Source organism: Capsicum annuum, chromosome 2, assembly GCF_002878395.1.
Source record: "Capsicum annuum cultivar UCD-10X-F1 chromosome 2, UCD10Xv1.1, whole genome shotgun sequence".
NCBI lineage: Eukaryota > Viridiplantae > Streptophyta > Magnoliopsida > Solanales > Solanaceae > Capsicum > Capsicum annuum.
The window spans coordinates 77,972,745-78,000,559 of NC_061112.1; the positions used below are offsets into that span (position 1 = coordinate 77,972,745).

General features: G+C 33.8%; 1 protein-coding gene across 1 annotated transcript; it reads left to right on the top strand.

Annotated features, from left to right (window-relative positions):
• Positions 1 to 6,922: 6,922 nt before the first annotated feature.
• On the top strand, positions 6,923 to 24,292 carry LOC107858596 (T-complex protein 1 subunit zeta 1). The gene is given in 11 exon segments (XM_047406370.1): positions 6,923 to 7,104; positions 7,188 to 7,251; positions 9,076 to 9,165; positions 15,945 to 16,037; positions 16,773 to 16,962; positions 17,083 to 17,162; positions 17,239 to 17,270; positions 17,272 to 17,317; positions 18,405 to 18,465; positions 18,468 to 18,608; positions 23,920 to 24,292. Coding segments are annotated over 7 exon segments (510 nt in total). The 5' UTR covers positions 6,923 to 7,104; positions 7,188 to 7,251; positions 9,076 to 9,165; positions 15,945 to 16,037; positions 16,773 to 16,937; the 3' UTR covers positions 24,045 to 24,292.
• Positions 24,293 to 27,815: the final 3,523 nt, after the last annotated feature.

The window sequence follows — 27,815 nt, forward strand, 5'->3', positions numbered from 1 at the left end:
GAATAAGTTGGAAGGCTAGTATCATCGAACATGATTTCTCACTGTTTCATCGTATTACATTTTTGGATTGATTATCATATTATATTTTGGTATTCTCTTTGGTTATGACCTGATTTATGGCTTTTAGTTTGGTTTGGTATGGTTGAATGGTTGATTTGGTTAAGGTAGACTCGGTTGGGTTAGTCACGGCTGTGACCCTATTCCAGAGTCTTCATGAGATTATTTATACTATCTTGTTATATGTTCAAAATTCAACCCATCTAAGGCTGGATATAGGCGGTTGAGTTGGGTAACAGGGGGCGGTCACCGGTCCTGGTTGGACTTGGGATGCCCATTACAACAAGATTTGGGGATCGGGTCGAGTCATGTGTATTATGTTAAATATACATAATTATGTTATGTATATATGTTAAATTGTTATGTAGTGTAGCAATTTTTTTTGGTTCAATGTGTTTTCCAAAATATACATATATACTAATCTGTTATGTAATGCATAGAAGTTAATTTGTTTTGTATATGTACTAATATTTTGTATTTTTTATTATGAATTTAGTTGTAGTATTTTATACACATTTTATTATCTTATGATTTTGTATTTCATGCTATCTTCAAATCTTAGACTGTTAGAATATTTTCTTCAGGTCAAGGCTTCCTCGAACTATATTTATTCAGTTTATAAATATGAAAGAAGACAAATCATTAACCTTGAAAGTGAATCGTGAAATTGTGGGAGGTTTCAAATAGATCAGATACCTCGTCCTTACGTTATTATTATCTTGAAGGCTAAAAATGTAAAGAATTTGGGTCATACTGCTCAGATTACTATAAGACAAGCACTTTGGTAAAGACTTATGAACATTCAATTATTCTGATGCCAGATCAGAAGGACTGGAGTGTTCCTAAAAGTATAGAAGAGGAAAAATTTCAGCCACCGATATATAAAAGACAACCGGGAAGACCTAAGAAAGGGAGGAAAAATAAATCAAGCGAAATGCTGTCATCAAGCACAAATTGTTGTGGACGATGCGTATATGAGGGTAACAATAGGTGTTCCTATAACTTTTTTCCGAAGGAGAAATGACTTATAATTTCCTTAATTTATGATGATTAATCACTCGTTTATCATTTTCTACTTTTATGTAATATTTTTTGAACAATTTAAGTTGATTGTTTTATTTACAAACTTAATTATCATGATGACATATAATTATGTGTGTTGTTATGTATATTTTGGTGACTTGATATGCATAGTGGAAGCCTACCTCATTTATTCAAAATTCATTCTTGTAGGCATTTCATCAAACACTTGATATGCATAGTGGAAGCTAAGCATGGGAATAGTTCAAAGCTTGCAGTAAATATCATGATTTCAACACCAACATCATTTGTTATGGTTTTAAATCACCAAATAACATTATTCAGACGTATGGGGTTTGATAACAACAACAATTTCATGTCAACATGGTATAGAGTTTCAATTCATGGTTAAAATTATAATTAAAAATCATAATTACTTATAAAGATCACAACTTTGAATTTAAAATTGGATATGTGGACTCCATAGGTGAAAGGGACCCATGAATAAACATTTAACATACCTGGATTGATGAATTCATTAGAGTTCTTGGGATTTTTCTTGAGATTTGATCTAGAATCTTGAAGGTTAAGGTTTGTTCTTTGAGAGAAGATTAGTTTCTTGGAGAGAAATTATGAGTAATGGGGCATATAATGCCCCTTTAGGGTTTTAATTTTGTGTTTTGAACGAGTTTAGGGCCTCGGAAAAAGACCAAACGATCCTTGAAATTTAAATCACGAAACTAAAAATCTCAACTTTGACATCTGGCGTGACGCGGTGCAATCGCGTTGGGCTACTGGAAAGAGGACTATCCCAAATTTACCTAGGGGCGCAACGCGGTGAAATCACGTTGAGCCACTGAAAAAGGACAATTCTGAACTGGAACCTTGGCGCGATGCGGAGCCATCGCAGTGCCCCGCTGATCGTGAAAATGCCTCTTAGCGCAATGCAGCGTTATCGCGGTGGTCCACTAGAAAAGGACGAACGTGATTTTGGCCATCTCTGCGACGCGGTCCTATCGCGTTGGGTTACTGTTTTTCACTAAAAGTGTCATAACTTCTCACCCGAGTATTAAATTTAAGCGAAATTGATATTGTTTGAAATCTAATTCAATTTCCTACAATTTGGTGGGTTTTGAGCTGGAAAATTCTAAGTAGAGCAAAAGATATGCTTGTTTGAAGTTGACTATTGCAACTACTTCACGAAAACTCAATCAGTAAGGGATATTTTAATTCGCCTAATAACTGGAGTTATTTTGAGGCTTAACGTACATCAAACTAACTCATAAAACTATCAAAGAACTATGACGTACTATGCATGAGCTTGAAACGTGGCGCTAATACTGGTTTGGATTTTTGGGGTATTACAATAATTTATTGATTATTATGTGAAAATGTAAAGATCAGTTACGTATATAAAAATTTGATTATGTAATTGATTATATTGTGTTTGAAAGTAATATGTTATGTATTTGACTGGTGTAACTGGTGTTTATATGTATATATATACATATCTGTTATGTATTAGATATCTAGAGATGTACATATCTATTATGTGTATTAACTGTCATATACAAAGCTTCTTTTAGATTTATACAGTTATATATTTTTTATCGGTTGTGTTTTTAATATATATACATAAGTACTAATTTGTTATGAATATTATATGTTTTGTGATATACATAACAATATTAGATACATAGCTATTAAATATGTTAGATACGTAGTTATATTATATGTTAGTTACATAGGTAGTTTGCATATATGCATATTATATGTATATACAAACCTATGTTATGTATATTCTGGATACATAAAAATGTTGAATATGCTAATCTACATACAATATGTGTGTTAACTGTCATATATAAAGCTTTATATGTATTTATAATGTAATGTGCATTAGAACTGTTGTGTATTTAAAATACATATGCACTATTTGTTATGTATATGTTGAATACATAATTTTTTTAATACAATCTAAATTACATCAGTAAGCATATGAAATACGTATACATATGAAGCATGTAACTTATGTATATGAAATACGTATACATGTGAAGTACCAGCACACCTTCTAAATGTATAAAGTTATATACATTATTTTAATATAAAAATAAATTAATACAAATAAGTTAGACATAAAAGATGTTATTATAACATACTGTCACCCTACTATGCTAAACAATAAGCATGCTGTCAACCCTATTCAAGGATAACGATACCAGATTCGTCTATAGCAGGTACAAATCTTGGCCTTGGACTTGGAGGATTGTCATTGTCGCCTTCATATCTTTTTTTAGCCTTAGTCACGTCGTAATTTCATAACATGGTGGCATATCTCAAGCTCTACGTATATGCATCAAAATCAGAATGAGGTATATGCATGCCTTTACTCAAAAACTCTGCATAACTGGCCACAGTCGCTACAAAGTAATAACCACATGAATTAAATCGGACTATCTTCACATACATAACTAGTTAAGCCTTTGCACCTTTTTAGGAGTTGGACATAAATTATTGTAAACAAACTGTGAATCGAAAGTGAAAATACAAAAAATAATAAAATAATAATTTTTTGTTGTTGAAGACTAATACTCAGCATGAAAAAGCTTGAGTTAAAATACATAAACATTCTGATATTTAGACAGAAAATATCTTACTGAACAAGCCACCCATAAACTTCTCATACTTCGGCTTGACACTGATAACCTTCCAGTTGAAGATTCTTGTAATTATGTTTCTCTCCCGCTCGACAATCTTACTGTCAACCTCTGAACAACATTCATACATCCATGCATTAAATGCGTGAGACATTCCTCCCATTTGGTATAGTTGTTTTTCAACAAGGTAATCTTATCTCCATACTGATATAAGCTTCTGAAACGAATTCTTCCCCATGGGAATTGTTCAAATCAGTCATCCTCCACCATCAAGAAATCTGCTCTATTAATAGTAGCATCAAGTATTTGTGAATACAAAAAGATATGAATGAAATACAGAATAGACATGTGCAAAACATCTGTAATATTATCAAAGTTTCTCATCTTAAAGTGCTGAACAAACATTCATTTTTTTACCAAATTCTTCGTATTTGAAAAGTACTTGTCAATCAAAATATATCTGGATGATTCAGGATACAGGTAGTCCTCTATGTTACCGATACATTTAAGTTCGATTATGAGAGCAAACTAAAAAAAGAAAACTTGAGAATAGTCCCCTTCACATAAATATGTTTTTCATTGGGGTTAACTTGCTCTATCTCAAGCATGAGCAAAACACTGATATGCATATGTTGCCTCAACAAACACACAAAAAGCATAATCCAAATCCACTTAATACCATACACCTTTCCATCATAAATATTGACTTTACATAACAACCACATATATACATAACATCAGATATGTATATGTATAACATATACTTAAGTAATATTATGTATATGCACTGGCAATATAAAATTGCAAATAGGTAATGTATGTATATACTTCCTGCCTTAAAAGTTGACTTTACATACCAGCAACATATATACATAACTTCAGAATGTATATTGATATAACTAAACTATCAATTCCTACAGAAACTATAAAAAAATATTGTAGGTAAGAAAGTGATGTATATGAACTATACATATCAATATAGTTCAAAAAATACAGCATCACATATGTATATGTCTATCATATACAAAAAGAGGTGTTACGTACATACACTGGCAACTTCTAAAGAATCATCAAATTCATGAAAAAATTCACATTATACTGCAGAACTAACAACCATATTCAAAAATAAAAAATTAAAAAACTCACATTACTGAAAAAAATACAAATATTCTAGTACAAATTAACAATCATATTCAGTAAATAAAAAAATCAGAAAAACCTTTAATAGATGTGGCCATGTAGAATCATCTTTTTTAGTTTTTCTTGACGATTTTCAATTTAATTTTTTGAATTTTCAATAGTAACTTTCTTGAGCGTTTTCATCTTAATGGGGTCGTTACGATGTTTTGATCTGTTTTCAATAAAATTAAGGTCCTCGTAATTAAATTCTCCGGGAACGAACCCAATAACCCGATTTGTTGGTTGATTATGCTCTAACTGAGTCAATCTAACTAAAAGAGGGAGAATCATTCATTTACTAAGTAATAAGTAGTTGATTTAATACATGCAAAAAGTAGAAATTGAAAACCAAAATTAAAAATCAAAAAAGAGAATCCTAAGATCAATTCTATATTTTGGTAAAGTAGAAAACCAAACTATTCCTCCAATACTATGAAAAATCATTAAATCAACAACATGCAACAACTTGTTCATTCGGAATCTCCAATTTTTTGTAAAATTAGAAAAAAAATTACTAACCTCAGATCTTAAAATTTCAGAATGTTAAATGGAGATTTAGATAAAATTGAATGCCAGTGAATAGCAGTTGGACTCAAACATGTTTCGATTCAAAAATGGTAACCACTCCTTGATTGTAGGCTTCTTCCAAGGAGAATAAACCATAAGTTAATTTTGATAAAGCTATGTATGTGAATTTTAAGAGAGAAATTGAAAAAGTGAAATTTTTGTAATAAGTTTTAATGGTTGAAATTTTGTTTGATAAATGATAGTTAAGTTGATGCTTTATGTAATCTTTAGATTATAATTTGTGCAAATAATTTGGAGCTTAAATACTAAATCAGGACTAATATTGAACACCTATTTTGTTTGGTATACAAAATAACCGCAACCAAATGTAATTGAACTGAATTAACACAAAATTAACTGAACACACTACTAACAGAAAACTTGCATAAAAAAAAACATTGTAATTTATATTGGTGAAAGTTAATGTTGATAACAATTCTCACTATCCAATTAAAGCTTCATTTGCATATTCGTTAAAGTTTATATTTAACTATGAGTTAGTTTTGCCATTTTGATTTTTGTGTATGTAGTTGGTCGCAAAACGGAATCGTGTAAACAAACATATCAATCGATTTTTATTGCAAAAATATATTTCTATAAAACTTAATTTATACTATTAAGAGAAATGAAGAAAAAATTACTTTCAACTATTGAAAATAAAGCAGATATATCATCCATTTTTTCGACTTATATAATCAGATGTAATTGACACATAGTTAATTCGATAGAGTACACTTGCCAATTTATAAAGGTGACTTTGCACCAAACAAGTAACATTAGGTTAGTAAATTATCTCTTATATTATATCACTATCAAATAGTTTGCTATTTTTTCATTACAAGGCTGGTATAACGGATAAAAAATAATTTATCTTATGATTAATTTTAAAATGAGTTTATTTCATGTTTGGCTAGAACAAATATTAAGATAACTTATTTCATAATTAGTTTTTTTAAGACAATACTAGTATTATTTTTATCCTACCTTGAGGATAGAATAATAAATCTCAAAATCATTAATTGCAGAATAATTTGTTTTCAACCAAACGACCGCACAGTGAATTGTTTGTTGATTCCAGGCGGAGCATATTAAAATGTTAAACCGGCCAGTCTGGTTAGTGAGCTCACTCAAAAAAGGGAAAAAGGAAGGAAATTAAGAAGGCGTTTCCGCAAAGGCCTTAAACCCAGAGAGCCCATACTTGTTCGTTTTCTTTGTAAACTCTCTCTGCTGCAATCGCTTCCATTTTCGCAAAAACAAAAAAAAAAAAAATTAAAAATTACATAAATATACAACTTATGTTTTCAATATTACAAAAAATCTCAACTTCTTAAATATATTACAAAAATTCCACATATATACAAAATGTTATATATATATCAGTTATGTTATATATAATAATAGGGAGAGAATAAAGTAATTAAAAAAATAAAAGAGAATGTAATTACTTTATGTTACTTACAAAAAAAAAAAAAAAAAGGAGGAGGAAGATGTCAGTAAAAATACTGAATCCAAATACAGAGGTTCTCAACAAATCTGCAGCACTTCACATGAACATCAACGCTGCCAAGGGTTTACAAGATGTTCTCAAAACTAATCTCGGTCCTAAAGGCACCATCAAGATGTACTCTCTCTCTCTCTCTTTCCTTAGTTGTTGTTAAAGGCACCATCAAGAAGAGTCTAATGTTTGAAAGAATTTTGTGACAGGCTTGTTGGTGGTGCTGGTGACATTAAGCTCACTAAAGATAGGAATACATTGTTGAAAGAGATGGTCTGTTCTTCCTTTCCTAAACTACTTATTATATTATATTTGTGCTCTTTGCCATATCATGACGACAACGATGCATACATTAAGGGTGAAAAATGAGAATAACTCTTAAAATTCATCACCTGTAGTGTAATATATGTTGCATTTTTCCGACATATAATCTGTTTGGCCAAGCTTTTTGAAGGACAAAAGTGTTTATTCTTTCCAAAAATTGCTTATTTTAGAAAAAGCATGGTGTTTGGCCAAGCTTTTGATAGAAAGTAAGTGCTTGTGGGGAGTAGCAAAAGTTGTTTTTAGAAGCTAAAAGAAGCAGTTTTTCCCCAAAAGCACTTTTTTTGAAAAGCCTTCTTGAGAAAAACACACTTAGAAGCACTTCGGAAAAGCACTTTCCAAAATAAGCTGACTTTAGAAGCTTGGTCCAACATGCTAAGCAACAAAAACTCAATATGTTTGATAACAAAAGGAAAAATCAAGATGCAAAATACCAAAAACAAAACAAGATAGATAAAAGGGGTAGACTTCTTATTGGAAAAAGGTACTTTAGGCCTAAGCCAAACATGGAAGTTAGTTAAAATAGTGAGCATTGCCGACAGTCATATAAGGAGAAAACAGCTTATAAATTTAGTCGATGTAGACTTCTAACCGTCCCCCCATGTCAGGGATGAGACACATGTAGAGCTTCAGTTAAACGTTCGTGACCCAACATTGAGTAGCCAAACACTATTATGAAGTCTAGTTGACATCAGATTCTGTGTTAATGTTGTCACTAGGCAGTGTCCTGCAAATTTGGCTACACATTTGTAGATGCAGGAATAAGTCTGGAATTTGGAGAATTCCTAATTTTAGATGACTCCTAGTTTGTCTTAAAAGAAAAACTATTGAGTAGTGAGTGCCAAAGTGAAATGGGCTCAAAACTAGAGGAATGAATATAGAGGGTTTGCATGTTGTTTCGGCGGGTACAAAATTTGTATGTTTTCTATACAAACTTTAAACTAAGTTCAATAATAAGTTTTCAAGAACTACAATGAAGTTCAACACCTTCAAACAATAATCAAATGAACTATCAAATGAAGTGTTTACCAACTATTAAGAAATAAAGATGAAGCAGAAATTTAAGAACCAAGTCCACCGACTTCATAGTGTGTCCTTGAGAAATTTATTCCTCTTAAGTACCTGAGGTTATGGAATCTTTCCTCCCAAGATAAAATGGTTCACTTTCTGAAAGAAGCGGTACCTCAAACATTAAGAAACTTCGAACACACTCAACAGTTTGATGATCACAGGAAAGTTTCTAAGAAGAAGAAGAATGGTTTCACCTCTAAAAAAATTGTCTTTATCAGAGAAAAAGTTCAGGTATTTATAGATATCAAGGTGTTGCTTCATGAAGAGAAGCAATGGTTCAGAAAGGTGAACCCCGTCATAAAGGTGCAACTCTTCAGAAAGTCATAATTGGAAAGGTCATAACTATTCAATCTGAAAAAATGCTTATTCAAATTGCATCCTTTCTCTTAGTGTCTTTCCGAAAAAATACCACCTTTTTATTTTCCATTCACACCTCTTAATAACCCAACAATCCCCCATATGAATGGGGAATGACTATCTTATAAAAAATTTACTGACAAGTATATGATCACAAGCAAAGACTGATTACATCTGGATAAGTGGATTTTCCTTTGAACTTTCCTTAGTGAACACGCATCGGATGTACTCGGTCAATCGGTAGATTTGATATCTTTGAACCATCGAACTTTAATGTACACGTAGACAACACAATCACACAACCAATCTTTTATCATTTTATGGTTCTCACAGTTTTGTTTGTTTCAGCCATAAACACGTCCTGATTTCATGAGAGCGTGGAGAATAGGCCTTTACTAACATTCTCCTTGAAGCGGCTTTCACTTCACCATCACAGAGGTAATTTCTAAACATTCAATCCTATAGATTAAACTATTTGGTCAAATCTGTCAAATTTAGATAACCATTAAAAATCTTCACAACCATAAGTCTTATCCTTATTTCCTAAACATTGTGTACATCATGAGAATGGGGTAAGTATATTGACAATGTTGAACCGTCAGTCACAACTTTGTTTGATCTCCTTGAACCAAGCTTTTGGGATCTCTAGCCTGCTAGGTAAAGTTACTGACATGCTGACTTGTCCTAGGCCGTAAACCCATTCCCTTAAATATTCTCTCAACTCCCTCTCTAGATAGGCCTTATGTAAGTGGATTCAACACATTATCCTTTGATCTCACATAGTTAACAGTAATAATCCCACTAGAGAGCAGTTCTCTAATGGTATTATGTCTCTATCTTATATGATGAGATTTACCGTTATACATTATGCTCTCTATGCTACCTATCGCAGCTTGGCTATCACAATGTATACATACTGGTGCCAATGGTTTGGGCCAATAAGAAATATCTTTTAAGAAATTTTAGAGTCATTCAGTTTTTTCATCGATTTTATCTAATGCGATAAATTCAGATTTCATTGTAGAGCGGGCAATACATGTCTTTTTGGATTATTTCTAAGAGACTGCTCCTCCACCTAAACTAAATACATATCCACCCATGGATTTTACTTTATTGGATCCGGTGATCCAATTTGCATTACTATATCCTTCAATTACCGCTAGATATTTATTATAATGCAAAGTATAGTCTTGAGTGTATTTAAGATACCCCAAAACTCTTTTTATTGCCATCCAGTGAGTTTTTTGGGATTACTCGTGTACCAAATCAATTTACTAATAGCACATGCTATGTTTGGCTATGTACAGTTTATGATATACATTAAATATCCCAACACTCTTGCATAGTCTAACTGTGAGTCACTTTCACCTTCATTCTCTTGAAGTACAATGCTCACGTCTAATGGATTCTTGGTGGCAATACCGAAATCTAAATACTTGAACTTGTCAAGTACCTTTTCAATGTAATAAGACTGTTACAACTCCAACCCCTATGGAGTTTTATGGATTCTTATTCCTAGAATCATATCCGCAACTCCAAGGTCTTTCATATCAAACTTGCTCTTAAGTATTCATTTCGTAGCATTTATGTCAGAAATATCTCTACTGATGATCAACATATCATCCATAGACAAACAAACAATGACCTTGTGATTTGGAGTTTCTATAATGTAAACACATTTATCACATTCATTTATCTTAAACCGTTTGCCAACATGGTTTGGTCAAACTTTGCATGCCACTATTTGGATGTTTGTTTTAGTCCATAAAGTGACTTAACAAGTTGGCACACCTTCTTTTCTTTACCAGGAACCACAAAACCCTCGGGTTATTTCATGTAAATTTCTTCTTCCATTTTCTCCATTTAGGAATGTTATTTTCACATTCATTTGATAGATTTCAAGACCATATACCGCCGCCAAGGCAACTAACATCTGAATTGATGTTATCCTTGTTACAGGTGAGTATGTATCAAAATAATCAAGGCCTTCTTTCTGTTTAAAGTTTTTTACTACAGGTCTTGTCTTATATTTGTCAATAGTACCATCCGCTTTCATTTTCCATTTGAAGATCCATTTAGAACCTAAAGGTTTATTTCCTGGAGGAAGATCAACCAACTCCCAAGTATGGTTGCTTAAAATTGAATCAATCTCACTATTGACTGCCTCTTTCCAAAAGGATGAGTCTGAAGACGACATCATTTCTATAAATGTTTGAGGCTCATTTCTAGGAGAAATATTACAAAATCCGATCTAAACAAAGTTGACGTTCTTTGACGTGTACTATGTCTTGGATTCTCATCATTATGTTCATTTTCTCTTGGTTCATCTCGAGGTTGTTTAGACCCTCTACTGACTGTTCATGCCTAGTTTTGTATAGATAAATATGTTCAAAGAACTCAGCATTATTTGATTCAATTATCGTATTTTCATTTATATCTGGATGTTTGGATTTATGAACCAGAAACCGACATGCTTTACTGCTTTTAGCATATCCAATGAACACGCAGTCCAGTCTTAAATCTTATTTTCACCCTTTTAGGCATAGGAACTTGGACTTTAGCTAGACACTCCCATACTTTGAAATATTTCAAGTTGAGTTTCCTTCCTTACCATTTTTCATATGGAATTGACGGTGTCTTACTATGGGGCACTCTATTGAGTATTCGGTTAGCTGTAAGGATAGCTTTCCCACAAGGATTTTATGAATGGAATGTTCTACCATTTGGATATAAAAATGCACCAGGTAGATATCAACATTTTATGGATAGTTATTTTAAACAATTGCCTAATTGTATAGTATATATAGATGATATACTATTATATACAAAGACCAAAGAAGAACATTTAAAATTATTAGAACAATTTACGGATATAATAGAAAAATCGGGAATAAGTTTAAGTGAAAAGAAAGCTGAAATTATGAAAAATCAGATAGAATTTTTAGAATACAAATAGATAAAAGTGGAGTAAAAATGCAATAACATATAGTACAAAAAATAATAAATTCAAAAGAAGAATTAGATAAAAAAAAAAGAAATTACAATCATTTTTAGGATTAGTAAACCAAGTAAGAAAATATATACCAAAATTAGCAGAAAATCTAAAGCCCTTACAGAAAAAATTAAAAAAGGATGTAGAATATAATTATAATGAAGAAGATAAAAAACAAGTTCAGAAAATAAAAATACTTTGTAAAGAATTACCAAAATTACAATTTCCAGATGAAAATAGAAAATTTATAAATATAGTAGAAGCAGATGCTAGTGAATGTAGTTATGGAGGAATACTTAAATATAGATATGAAGAAGAAAAATTAGAACACCATTGTAGATACTACTCAGGTACGTTTAATGAAACAGAAATAAAATGGGAAATAAATAGAAAAGAATTATGCTCATTATATAAATGTTTATTAGCATTTGAGCCATATATTGTATATAACAAGTTTATTGTACGAACAGATAATACATAGGTAAGTTGGTGGCTAACAAAGAAAATACAAAATTCAGTTACAACAAAAGAGATTCGGAGACTAGTCTTGAATATATTAAATTTCACATTTATAATTGAAGTAATTAGTACTAACAAAAATATTATTGCAGATTACATATCAAGACAAAGCTATACAGACTGATATAATAGAAGAGGATACTCTAGAAAAGATATTCAACACTCTAACTACGCTTTCAATGAAAGTGGACAGTATGGGTAATGAAATAGAAAAGCTAAAGACTAATGAAGTTAAACTGAAGTCTATAGCTACAAATCAGCTCACTCAGCAGTGTGCAGAGCTATGTCGATCGGAAGACATTAAAATTCCAGAGATAGAAGGAGACGTTGGGACACTCCATAAAACCCATAACGTTTATCAATCTACTTCTGCAGGTACAAGCAAAGGAATTAGGAAAAACACAAATATGAACCTAAATAGGCTATTTGATAAACCATTTATTCCAAATACACCAAAAGATCCTATGTTCATATCCTCACAAATTACCACATACCGAGATAGTTTAAACCAAGACAAAAAGACCTACAACTATACAGCCCGAACATACATAGAAAATATTTACAAAATACAAACCTTCTTAAATACCAACCCCAGAGCTATAAACATCCAAGAACCACATACGAATTATATAACCCAGAAGCTAACCGGATACAATAAGCTAATTGCTTTACCCAAAACCAAACCAAGTCTAGTTAAAACCTGTTACGAATATGGACTACTTAGTACCATATATACCCAAGATGGAAATGAAATATCCAATATACCAGAAATATATGATTCATTTAACATTTTTAAAAGAATAACCAAAGGTAACCTATTTTTTATAAAATTTTACACGGCACCAGCAGAGATATTGTATGATGAAGTTAAATCACCTATACAAGTTATAAAAATAGGAATGACCTGAGATATGATTATACCAGAAGATATTATTCCACAACCAGAAATACCTAGAATTGAGATACCAAATTTTTATGCAAATAAGAGAATTATCGGACTATCCACAATTCTTCAAGAGTTAGCAAACACTTATCGCAACAGAAATTTCATATGGAGTTATTATTCAAGAGGTAATGTAATAGTATACTCAAATTCAAAGGAACTACGAGAAGTAGATATGGAAGACGTTAGGCAATGAATCTTAATTTTACTCAATCCAGAGAAAAAACCTATTGCCAGAGCCATTAGAGAAAAATTTATTTCAGAAGAATTATTAACCAAATATTGCAAGTTAATTGGACATAAATATCCAGACCATCAATGTTCAAAATGTAATGGAGAAGATAATATTGTCCCAGAAGTTCAACTGGAATAGAAGAAGATAAAAGCGACAGCTGGAAGATGCAAGATATGAAGCAATAATGGAGATACAAAGCAATAAAAAGAAGATAACTACGGATAAAGAAAGAAGACAAAGAAATTAATTCAAGTTATTAAAGGAGAAAAAGACATATGGAAGATTTAAAATAGCTAGATAGCTTTACCTAAATTATCATGTAACTAGCCTTAGGCTTTTTGACTTTTCTTAGTCTTTTTTTGGCAAGTAGTGCCATTATTAGATTTTTTGGCAAGTAGTGCCATTATTATATTAGACATTAGCTTTAGGACTTTACAGAAACATTTTTTTTACTTTTGTAAAGTAGCTGACAGATGTAAAGAAAAAAAGTGTACGCATTTTCATTTCTAAGAATATAAATAAACGAACACTTGCTCAGATGAAGGTAAGTCTTCATACATTGAAGCACAAAATCTCTTGTCCACAACAAAAATTTTGCTTATTATTAAAAAATAGGTATATTTTAATGGAAAAATCTATGGAGGAACAAAGCTTAGAATTATCAAAACTACCATAACAGGTTATTCATTTACTATTATGAATAGCTAAATTCATAAATTCCTAACAATCATGATATGATAAAATAAGTTCATGTTAGTTGCTTTATAGTAGAATTATTCGAAAAATAGCATGTTAAGAAGTTTATTAGCAAAGTGGAAAAGGAGAAAAATCCCTAAGAACTATGTCATCCTAAAGGTGAAACCGGTGAGGCAAGAAACCCGTGATAGGGGAGTAACCAAAGTAGAGGCGTTGTTTAAGGGAAAAATATCCAGATTACCATGCTAATAGTGACCGAAGAATATGTTATTTAAGAATAATCTAGTATATAGCAATCTAAAGTGATCATATTTTGTTATGAGCATGATTGAATGGAATATTTTGAAAATAGCAATTTTATGAAAAATGGATAATTATTTATCTGACGAAATGGTAGATAAATTTAAAATACTCGTTTTATATGTACTTAAGGATATAGAAATAGTGGCTATAAGAAAAATCATATTGAAAAAAATATTTGATAGATATTTTATGACTAGAATTAATTATATACCACACCTACCGAACTGCTCTTATAAATACTTACATGCCAAACCCACACACTAACTATGATAAATTATGTATATTTTGAATTTTGGAAAATAGATATAAAATATATACAATTTCTTAGTGAAAATATAGAAGAATTAATGAGATTAAAACAAACAACTAAAAAACATTATAATAAAGTATTTAACCAATTTTAAATGATAGATAATCTTAAAATCTTAATCTTATATATATTTAGAGAGATAGAAATTATAGATATTAAGAGAATAGTATTAGAAAAAGTATTAGACTATGAAATTGAAACGATAAATTGGATAGAATAGTTATACCTGAATAATTACCCAGATGGATATTATTCAGACTAAGAAATGTTAGAATATATTAGAAAAACTAGAGAAAATTAAGATAATCTAAATGAAGAAATTAATTATAGAAACCGAATTAGAAAAATAATGGAAAATCTAAAAGAAAAATTAATATGGATAGAAGAAACCCTGGAAAAATTAGGAAAAAGTACATGTGATAGTTTATATAATTTAAAAGACTCGCTACAAGAAAAACAACACAAGATAATAAATAGCATTGAAAATCTAGAATTAGATATACATTACAGTACAATTAGGATAAATTATTATACAGAAATTTGTAACTCTGCAATTACTACAGGATAAAATGGTAGACTATGAATATTTAAATTATTGGAGACAAAATATGGAAGAAATAATATTATTAGAAAAACTTATGAAAGATAATCTAATTGGATATTTTGAAACAAAAGATATAAAATATTTAGAATACCTTCAAAATAATATAGAAGAATTATAAAAACTAAGGGAAAAAATAAAGAATACTATAGTAAAGCATTTAACCAATTACCATATAATCACCCCCAAGATATGAATATCGATAAAACTAACATAAATAAACTCAAAATAAAAATATTTAGAGAAGTTAAAAAGAAATATCTACGCACAAATAAAAATAGATCCATTCTACTTATAATACATGTATTTTACCACACAATTATCCGCACCCCATACAATGCTGATGCTGATCTTTATCACGTTTGAAAGTTAGATATATCATAGCAGTCTCTAGATAATTCTTCATTCATCTAGTCAGACCTTAAGTCCTGTTTTAGGGAAGAAATACGCCTAAGATTTGATGTTGTGATGACTTCTTCTCTTTTGGTGGAATCATGCATTATGAACCATATTGTTTGTTTTTCGGCATCATCATTCATTACGTTCTTTGCAACTTGTTTACGGGTTTTGTGCCCAAACCTCGCAATAAAATTCATTCTTTGCAACTTTGTGCCACAGGTGCTCTGCATTCGCAAGCCTGAGGAAGCTATTGATCTTTTTATGGTTGAAATAATGCACATGCGTCACAAGTTCGATGTAGACACTCGTTTGGTATGTGGAATGCTGTTCTTTGGCCTTTCTACATTTTGGTTGACATTCTCATAAAATGATAGTAGTATTGAAAATAGTTGTCAGCTATTGACAATGATAACATCACTAAGCAGAATAATGAACATCCTATTCGTATTAGTTGTCTTTTAGACTAGAGAATATTGGCGATTCTAGAACAGAGATACTACTTTTCAGATAAAATTTAATTGTGCAAAACCAGTTTAATGTACCTCAGTCTAAGGTTTGGTGATAGTAAAATAAGGAACGCTGTCTACCTAAAATATTTTCACTCTCAGTTCCACTTTTATAGTGTTTTTCTCTTGGTTTTATTTAGGATGATGTAGAAGGAAAAGTTTGATTGGACTTATTTGAGAAACGAAAAAGAGAAAGTAGGTCAGTACTTGTGGTAGAGAATGTGAAACTTAACCTTACACATCTAATGATAGTCATAGACAGTGAAGGATGCCTAATTAGTATACCCGGGCTTAATTGATTAGAATATAAATTGAGCTGATGAATATTCTGACCATGTTTAAGGTCTTGAAGGTACATTAGCATGTGGGTTAAGGAAAGAAATGGTATGCATATTGTGCATATTTCATGCAGCCATTTGATTTCACCAAGCATGCCAAAGTGCCTACATGTAGATGCACTTGTCCTCATAGATGGATGATATTTCGTGCTGCCAGATGAAAAAAAATAATGCTCTTGTTTTTCCTTACTTCTTTTGCACAGAGGGTTGGGGGTGCCAGAGAAACCGTCATGCTAATTTTAATGTGTCACCTCATTAATTCTTGCTGCTGTTAGGTTGAGGGCCTTGTACAGTTGTTGTATTTAATCATGGTTCAAGGCATCCAGACATGAAAAGGCGAGCAGAGAACTATTACATTTTGACTTAAAATGTCTCTCTTGAATATGAGAAGAGGTAATAGTGTTAATCCAGGTTCACGCTGCTTACATTTTCTTGGTCTTGATTAGTTCATACCATTGATCAACCTTCTCCTTTCTCAGTGAAGTAACACAGGTTTTTTCTACTCAAATGCAGAACAGAGAGAGGCAATGGTTGCTGCAGAATGGCGTTCTGTTGACGAGAGGTTGCAAAAGATAATTGACCTAAAGAACAAGGTATGTTGTGCAGATGGCTATTTGCCATTACCCTAAGAAAATCTTTTTAGCATTCAGTGCTGCTGGTTCTTTGCAGGTCTGTGCTGGAAATGAAAACAATTTCGTTGTTGAAGGGGATTGATCCTCCATCTCTAGACCAACATTCTCGGGCAGGAGTAAGTTGTTTCTCTCTTTATTTAGTTTCTACCTTCTAGTAGCTGAATCCTTCAATCAACCAAGCTTGTGCCCTTCTCATTTTCTGTGGTTGCTCCGCTAGCACCTTCTGGACTAATTAGTCTGATTATACCTATACAACTAGGGTATGTTTTGGTAAACAGAGAGAACTCCATAGAACCCCTTCAATTTCCACCCTCTTCGTTATTTTATTAGATGTACGAAAGAAAGGCTGGGGGAGAGGGGCTTAATGGTAATAAAAATGCTCGAATGGATCCTAAAGTCCCCAAATATCTTCATGAGAAGATCAACAGACATTTTGAACTTGTAGAACTCATCATAAACTTCTTAGTACAACAGAGCAGCTGGATGGAGCTTGCTTGTTTCTTCTCTTTTTCTTTGTTAGAGCTCAGGACTGGTTTATTCCATAAGCTCTGTGCCTTTTCAAATCACTTGTTTTCAACACTCAAAGGTTCTGTGAGAGCATATGTGAATAAGCTCGCTTTACTACACAAGTTCTGTGCCTTTTTGAATAATTTGTTTTCAGTACAAGGTCAAAGTATTCGCCGACCCCAACTTATTTGGGACTAAGGCATAGTTGTTCTAGTAGCACTCAATCAAAGGATCCATGAGAACATATGCAATAAGCTCTCCTCCATTTTATTATGTGCAAGAGCTTCAGTTCATAGAAATATTTAGGAGAACTATTTGATGTCGTAACCTTTTATCCACGGTTCCTGTTCGCTAAAGTACACTGCTCAAGTACCTGAATGCAAATGCAAATTCTTACACCTTAAGCTCTTATTTCTAGCAATTTCTCTTTTGGTTTTATGATAAAGCGTAGGGTTTGACACTTCTCTTTGATGCATTGTCACTACTCACAACATGAAGTTTTCATTCTGTTTGGACATTGTATCATTTAGTATCTATGGATCTTCTTTCCCAAAGATTTTTTTTTACCTTAAAACTAAAGATTGCAATGTGAGCAGTTAAACGGGAGGTTGCATGACTTAAATGGATTACATGAACATAAAGACTTGTCCTCTTTTAACTTTCCTAAACATTTTATGTACTTGTTTCATGTTCTAGATAATAGCACTTCGGAGGGCAAAAAGGAGAAATATGGAACGTTTGGTTTTGGCTTGTGGCGGGAGGCAGTTAACTCTGTTGATGACCTAACTCCTGAATGCCTTGGCTGGGCTGGGCTGGTCTACGAGCATGTTCTTGGTGAAGAGAAGTATACCTTTGTAGAAAATGTCAAAAATCCTCATTCCTGTACTATTCTTATCAAAGGTACTTTTAAGTGCTTAATGTTCGTCAAATTGTATTGTTTCTTCTCCTGTTGCTTATCATCATAGTGAGCCAGAGAAGTCGAGCTTAACCTTGAAATAATATGAGCTTTTTGAGATCTTGACTGAGCTCAATAGGATGAGATACAGAAATGGAAGAGATACAGAGTGAAGAGAAGGTAAAGAGGAAGGAAGAAGATTGTATTGTATTGATTAGTTATTATTAATACATGTTCAGGTACTATTTATAGATCATCTATATGGTTAGTTACAACTAACTCTAATACTTAACCAGCTATGAGTTAGTTATAACTAACTTATTGAATGTAACTAACTTCCGGAAAAGTAACTAACTTTTTTTTCTAGCTTGCTAACAATCTTCTTCTTCTTAACACTCCCCCTCAAGCTAGGAAGGGGTGAATATGTCACACATTCCTAGCTTGGAATTGAGATAGGTATGTTGTACTCAACTAAGTCCCTTAGTGAACAGATCTGCAGGTTGTTGTTGTGTGGATATGTATCTTGTTGTGACCATTCCTTGTAGTATCTTCTCCCTAATGAAGTAGCAGTCTATGTCTATGTGTTTAGTTCTCTCATGATAGACAGGGTTAGCAGCTATCTGTAGAGCTGACTTGCTGTCACTAAATATTTCAGTTGGAAGTGTCAACTCAAGATCAATCTCTTTCATCAAACCTAGTATCCACACAAGTTCAGCAGTTATATCTGTCATGCTTCTAATTCTGCCTTAGCTGAGCTTCTAGACACAGTAGTTTGTTTTTTTTATTTCCAAGACACCACAGAGTCACCAATCTTCACAAGATACCCAGTGATTGACCTTCTAGTCTAAGGACAAGATGCCCAGTTTGCTTCACAATAGGCACTTACCTGACTATTTGTACTGCTGGATGAAGTATTTCTTGACCTGGTTGATTCTTGATGTACCTTACCACCCTTATAGCTGCTTTCATATGAGATTTTTTAGGGTGTTGAAGGAACTGACTTAGTGTCTGAACACTGAAAGATATGTCTGGTCTGGTCATAGTTAAGTACAACAACTTCCCAATCAGTTTCTGATAAGCTCCTTGATCAGTAAGAGGGTCATTCTCTGATTTTCCTTTAACATGCTCATCAAATTCCATAGTAGTCAGCTTTGCATTATAATCAATAGGAGTTGTTATAGGTTTGGCTGTTGTTAATCCAAGATCAGACAAAAGTTGTAGAGCATATTTCCTCTGATGCATTAGGATCCCTTTTTCAAACCTTTCAAACTCAATGCCCAGAAAGTATCTCAATTCTCCAAGATCTTTCATTTTGAAGGCTTGTTGTAGGTCTGTTTTTGTCTCTTCTATCAGTTTCAGTTTCAGGCTTTTACTAGTAATCAGCATATCATCAACATACACAAGTATTAGCACCATGCCTTTATTTGTTCTTTTCACATATAGAGATGGATCATAATTGCTTTGAATAAAATAAAACTTCATCAACACTTCTGAGAGTTTTAAATTCCATTGTCTAGGGGCTTGCTTCAATCCATATAAGGATTTGACAAGTCTACATACCACATTCTCCCCCTGACTTGCAAAACCTTCTGGTAAGTTCATGTATATCTCATCAGTAAGATCTCCATTTAGGAAGGCATTATCCACATCCATTTGATGCACAAACCACTTTCTCTTTGCTGCAGTAGATAATACTATTCTCACTGTCTTCATTTTAACCACAGGTGAAAAAGTCTCTTTGTAGTCTATACCTTCTTTTTGGCTATAACCTTTAGCAACCAATCTAGCCTTAAACCTTTCCACTTATTCTGTAGCTTTGTATTTTATCTTGTATACCCACCTACATCCTATAGGTTTCTTCCCTTTAGGTAATGGACAATATCCCAAGTGTGATTTGCTGTAAATGCTTCAATCTCATTTTTCATGGCAGTTATCCATCTAGTGTCTTTACAAGCTTCTGAATAGGTAGTGGGTTCACAATCAGAGAAGGAAGAAGCAACAAAGGTTTTATAACCATCTGATACCATCATAAGCTACATGTTTGATATAGGATAGGCAACATCTTTGTGGATGTTAAGAGATACAACGTCAGACATCCATACTGGTGTTTTTCTGCCTCTAGCTGACTTTCTTTGATTTTGTTCCATGGGAACAGATGGTACTAGCTTAACCTCAGCTCCTTGAGGTTGTTTTTGTTCTGCACTTTGAGGTGAGATCTCCACAGGCTGTGATGAAGTGTGTAAGATATACTGAGGCTGCAAGTACTCTTGTGCATCACACAAAATACTCTGTGAAGGCTCCACAGGAAACACATGTTGAGTGTACTCAGCCTGACTGGGAAAACATCCTTGCTGAATGACACATCTCTACTAACAAACACTACTTTGCTGGCTAGATCAAACAACACATACCCCTTTTGAACTTCAGAATATCCCAGCAAAGTTGTCGCTTTAGCTCTACTCTGTAGTTTATCCTGTTCATTTAGCACTTTTGCATAGCATAGACAACCAATGACCCTGAGATGACTACAATTTGGCTCTCTTTCATGTAACCTTGTATAAGGTGTTTGAAATTCTAGAGCTGAATTTGGAAGTCTATTGATGATGTACACAACAGCTAAGACACAATAACCCCACAGATAGATAGGAATCCCTGCCTGAAACCTCAGTGCCCTTGTCACCTCAAGAATGTGCTTGTGCTTTCTCTCAGCTACACCATTTTGCTGAGGAGTATAAGCACAAGTAGTTTGATGCACAATGCCTGAAGTTTTAAACATCTGAGTACATACTGAATTGATAAATTCAGTTCCATTATCAGACCTTACTACTTTAATAGTTTTGTTAAACTGAGTTCTAACATAAGCAATAAACTGTTGAATCAGTACACATACTTCACTTTTAAGCTTCAACAAAAATACCCAAGTAAATCTAGAGAAATCATCCACAATTGTCAAGAAAAACCTTTTTCATTCATAGTGGAAACTTTATAGGGACCCTACAAGTCCATGTGCACAATCTCAAAATAACCTGCAGTCTTAATGTTGCTAGAACTGAAAGGTAACCTATGTTGTTTTGCAGCAGGACACACTGCACATTTCTTTACAGAATCACTTACAACTTGGTTGTTCTCAGGTACTAGTTTTTGTAGTATGTTAGTAGATACATGACCAAACCTTTGATGCAACGCCTGTACTTCTGTATATTTGACATTTTCTTTGGTCATACATGATCCACCTGCTTCACCACTTGGCACTATATTGATTATACTCTTGTTATGTTGATCTCCTAGCAGATGTAAGCCTCCTTCTAGTCTACCAATCATCCTCACCCTTCCAGTAGAGAAATCCTGGAAGACACAGAAATTAGGAAAGAAGGTCACTAAGCATTGTCACTCTTTGGTCACTTTAGGAACTGACAGTAGATTGTATTAAAACTCAGGCAAGTGATACACATCAGTAATAACATTTTCTTCAATCAAACAATAGCTTCCAACATGATTAACTATGGTTGTATCACCATTTAGCAGGTACACTTGTTTAGGACTTGCAGGCTTAGTTATAGATTTTCCATCAAGCGGACTCAAATTAGAAACCATATGATTTGTTGCACCTGTTTCAATTATCCATTCATGTACTCTAGATGCTACCAAAAAAGCATTACTGATACCTGCTACATTAGTTGACTTAGGTTCATTAGTTGCTTTCTTATTTTGATTGATCAACTGAATAATCTGTGCATATTATTCGTTAGTGAAGGTTGTATTTCCCATTTGATTCATTTGAGACATCTGCACACCTGAGCAATATTGTCCTCCTGTATTCGGATGATAAGAGTATTATCCTGAGATAGCATCTTGATCTAGTATTGCATTGTAGGTTGTACCTCCTTCAACTCTAGGTTTCTTCTTGTTCTTGAAGTTTGGTGGATACCCAATGATTTTCCAGCAACTATCTTTAGTATGATCCTTCATTTTACAAAATTCACACTGAACATTGTAGTTTTTCTTTACCCTTTGAAACTGACCATTTCCTCCTGTATTTCTTGAGTACATAGCAACATCACACCCTTTTGACATCATGACAGGATTAGGACCAATAATACCTGCATTGTTAGCCATAGATTTATGATTTTCATCACTCAAGATCATAGCATAAGCCTGATTAACTGTGGGTAAGGGACTCATAAGTAATATCTGACTTCTTGCTTGGATATACACATCATTCAATCCCATCAGAAATTGAACCAGTTTCAGATTTTGGAGATGTACCCCAAATTCTCTTGACTTATCACACTCACAACCAGGTGCAGGCACTAAAGCCTCAAATTCTTCCCAAAGATCTTTCAACTTGGAGAAATAACACAGATGCACTCCCTTGTGTGCATGTAGCAATTTCTTTGTGTAGATTGAATGTCCTAGCACCATCAATCTTGTTGAATCTTTTATGCAAATCATCCCAGACTACTTTAGCCCCAGAGGCATACATGATACCACCAAGTAGAGATTTGGAAACTGAATTTATTATCCAAGAAAGCACCACAGTATTAACCCTTTCCCACTGGTTTCCTAGTTCTGCAGAGAACTTGTCTTTTGAACAAGTTTCATCCATTAGCCCCAACTTATTTCTTCCTAGTAGAGCAACTCTCATAGATCGATACCAAACAGTAATTTTCGATACCTATCAACTGAAATGATACTATTTGAATACCACTTTGATCTGCAGGATTAAGGAAAAGTGGGTGATTATAATCAATGACAAGATTGCCATTCTGCGCAACAGGTACAACTTCTCCATCAACAGAAGCCATTCTTCACAAATCAGCAGTATAACTTGTAATTGCAGACACAAAGAATAAGATATAATATCCAAGAACTTCAAAGATCACACAAGAACTGATGCAAAACTTATCAACAATTAACCTGAATGTTAATTCCCAGACCTATGATCTGAGCTACGAGCTCGTGGCTTTGATACCATAAAATAATATGATCTTTCTGAGATCTTGACTCAGCTCAATAGGATGAGATACAGAAATGGAAGAGATACAGAGTGAACAGAATGTAAAGAAGAAGGAAGAAGAGAACTATCAGTCTGATTGTATTGTGTATTGATTAGTTATTATTGATACAGGTTCAAGTACTATTTATAGATCATCTATATGGTTAGTTACAACTAACTCTAATACTTAACCAGCTATGAGTTAGTTACAACTAACTTATTGAATGTAACTAACTTCCGAAAAGTAACTAACATTTTTTGTCTAGCTTACTAACAATTTTCTTCTTCTTAACAAACCCGTAGTGCTATTTTCTTTGCAGGGCCTAATGACCACACAATAGCTCAAATCAAGAATGCAGTTCGTGATGGACTACGGGCAGTAAAAAATACCATTAAAGATGAAGCAGTTGTACTCATATGTTACACTTTTGCCAATAGAAAATAATAGTTTTATTATTTGATCAGCAATACATATCTGTGTGACTCCACATGAAAGCTCCTTCACATGAGTTTTTTACCCTGTTCGTCTATTTTATACTGCTTGCTTATCTTTGATGACCAAGATATGCATGCATGGGTCTTTCCCTAGGGCTTTAGTTTATGATATGTGGCGCATATCATGGGTTTGAACCCTATTGTAGACATAAGTATGGCATTTAAGTAGAAAAGGGTAGAGGGGTAGTCCATCATTCACCGAGTTTCAAATCTTCTGCTACTAGTTCTCAGGTATTTCTCGGTTATGAAAAACAAATCTGAATGCATTGGAACACAGTCTAGCTTATGTGAGTGTACTGCTGATATGATTATAACCCTGTGCATTATTTGGTATGTTCTCAGTTGGGGCCAAGGAAGTGTTATATTGTCTTATGTTGAACATTTACTAATAATGATGTACAGAAAGGTGATGGCTTTATCGACTTCATAACCCAAGTTCTTTTCCCTGATTAATAGAGGTTATAACTTCAAAAATCAATCAATCAACTCTGACTCCAAAACTAGATCTTTTACAAATCACTGGATTTAATTTGCTGCCGGGGTCTATTAGAAATAGCCTCTCTACTTCTTCAGAGGTAGCGGTATGGACTGCGTATATTTTACCCTTCTCAGACCAGACCCCACTCTGTGAGAATACACTGGGTTTGTTGTTGTGAATTTAATTTGTATGCCTACATCTGATTTTGGAATTTAAGTTTTCTCGTTGTTTCAAGTGTTGAAGCACAATTTACCTTTGCCTTGTGAAAAAAAAAGGGTTATGCATTTTCTGCTCCCAAGTTGTGTGGTCTTGAATGTTGGCTTTCAGGGTGCCGGTGCGTTTGAAGTTGCGGCTCGACAACACCTTATTAATGAAGTGAAAAAGACTGTTAAGGGGGTGCGTATATGGATTTATCACTATCCGCCATTTCCATCTATTAAATAACTTCAAGTACCGTCTATGTTTTCTCACTCTCTATAGGTTTGTCTCGATAATATAAGTACGGCGTGCCCAACTTGGAGTGGAAGATTTTGCTAATGCCCTCCTTGTTAAACCAAAGACACTTGCTGAGAATTTTGTCCTTGATACTCAAGATGTGATCATTGCTCTAACAGTATCTAGATGTTATTCCTATTCTATCTTTTTATGTATGCTATAAAGCTAAGTCAAGTATGAAAGCTTGTTTGATTTCATTTACATGTGTGTGTATATATACAAGAGAATACAAACTAAATAAGGAAAGAATCAAGTAATAAAGAATGTTGATCTTCTCCTAAATAGAAACAAAATCACTATGATAAACTAAGATATGGAAGATCTGCTGAGATAGGGAAGATCAATCATGAGATATCTTTCAAGATAAGATGTATGCGCCAATACGCCCCCCTCAAGATAGGCAATGTGTAGCAAAGCCTAGCTTGAATAGGTGTTTATCAAAGGTTGGCTTTGGTAGGGCTTTAGTTAGAGTATCCGCGATTTGTTCTGCAGCATGAATATGAATAATGTGAACTTGATTCTGCTGAACTTGTTTGCGAACAAAGTGAAAGTCTACAGCAACGTGCTTCATGCGGCTATGAAAAACTGGATTTACAAATAAATAAGTTGCACTAACATTGTCACAGTAAATGGTTGGTCTTTGAGGGAGTGAAACATGTAATTCTTTTAGTAGATTTGTCACCCAGTTAGTTTCAGCCAAAGCACTTGCAACAGCTCGATACTCTGCTTCAGTTGATGAGCGAGCAATTGTTCTTTATTTCCTAGAATCCCAGCTCATAGGATTTTGTCCAAAAAATAATATGTAACCAGTGGTGGAAGCTCGATCACTTACATCTCCATTCCAATCTGCATCAGAGTACATGTGTAGGTTGAAATCATTGCCTCTTTGAATGTGAAGAGCTAACTGAAGTGTTCCTTAGAGATACTTGAGTACTCATTTGAGTGCTTTCCAGTGCACTTCAGATGAAGAGTGCATAAATTGAGACAATTTATTCACAGAGAAGCTAATGTCTGGACGAGTAAAAGACAAGTACTGTAGTTTTCCAAGAACTCTTCTGTAGCGAATGGCATCAGTTGGTTTCGCCTTATCATGTAGTTGAGGCACTTCAGTGGCACTTCAGTGGAACTCATTGGGGTTTTTGCTGAATTACAGTCCTTCATGTTTTCGTCAGAGAAGATTTCATTGATGTAGTTGGAGTGTGATAAAGTGATTCCTTTGGCAGTTCAGAGCACCTCTACTCCAAGAAAGAAGTTTAGATTCCCAAGATCTTTAATGGAAAAAAGCCTAGCAAGACGAGCAATAACCCGATTTACCTCGGAGTTATGATTCCCTGTAATAATGATATCGTCTACATAAACCAGTGCATACAAAATGTTGTTTGACACTTTATGAATAAAGAGTGAGGCATTAGATTCTGACTGGATAAATCCCAGATAAAGAAGAAATGTCTTAAGTTCATTGTACCACGCCCGAGGGGCTTGCTTGAGGCCATATATTGCTTTCTTTAGATGACATATGTGAGAGGGAAACTGTTCTTCTGCAAAACCTGGAGGTTGGACTATGTACACTTCTTCTTATAAACGACCTTGTAAGAATACGTTGTTAACATCAAGCTGACGTAGGGGCCAATTTCGCTGGACAGCAATAGAGAGAACCAAATGTACAGTAGTTTGTTTGATGACCGGACTGAATGTGGCATGATAATCAACTCTAGGACGCTGTGTAAACCCCTTTGCAATAAGTCGAGCCTTGTAGCAATCGATTGTCCCATCAGCTTTTCTTTTTAACCTATATAATCATTTGCAAGAAACAATGTCTTTTATGGGGTCATGTGGTACCAAATCCCATGTCTGATTATTCAATAATGCATCAAATTCAATTTTCATTGCTCTTTCCCACTTTGGGTGTTTGTTTGCTTGTTTAAAGTTGGTTGGGGTGTTGGAGGGGGATAAGTGAGCCATGAAGTCAAGAATAGTTTTTGGTTTGTAAATGTTGTGTTGTGAACGGGTCACAACACGATTTGGATTTAAAAGAGAAGGTTGTTGAGGTTCTGTGGCTTGAGCAGGGTCGGGTGAAGGTTGTTACGAAAGTGATTGTAAGATTTCAATCGACAAACACTTGCAACATGACCTAGTTTATTGCACAACTGACAGCGAATACCATTAGAAGAGTTGGTGGTGGTCGAAGATCGTCGTGGATTGGGTGAAGTAAAGTGATTATTGGATTGCTACTGTTGGTTGTTGCCATTGTTATTGCTGGGGCGACAATTGGTGTGATTGTTCGACTTACCAGGCATGTTGGAGGTTGCAATAGAGGTAGCAGCAGCAGCAGTAATCTGATTGGGACCTTTTTTTAACTCTTCATGTCAAAGGAAAAGCTCATTATCCAGAAGCTTTTTGTAGAGTTATAGTGGAGTCCCGAGCACGGATTGCAGCAGAGATCTCACAAAACTCTGGACCCAAACCACTAAGGATCTTGACAATAAGTTCAGAGTTGGAGACCAGAGCACCAACAGTAGAGAGTTCATCAGAAATAGACTGAATAGTTTGCAAATATTGGGTGATTGGCTGGGATTCTTTGGTCAAACGCATAAGTCGATCACGCAGACTGAAAATTCTGGTTTGAGACTTGTTCGCATAGGCAGTGTGCAGTGCACCCCAGGCTGTCTTTGCTGAGGTAGCCACCGCAACAGTTGTGGCAATTGTTGGATCAACAGATGTCATAAGTCCATTTTGAATAAGTTGGTC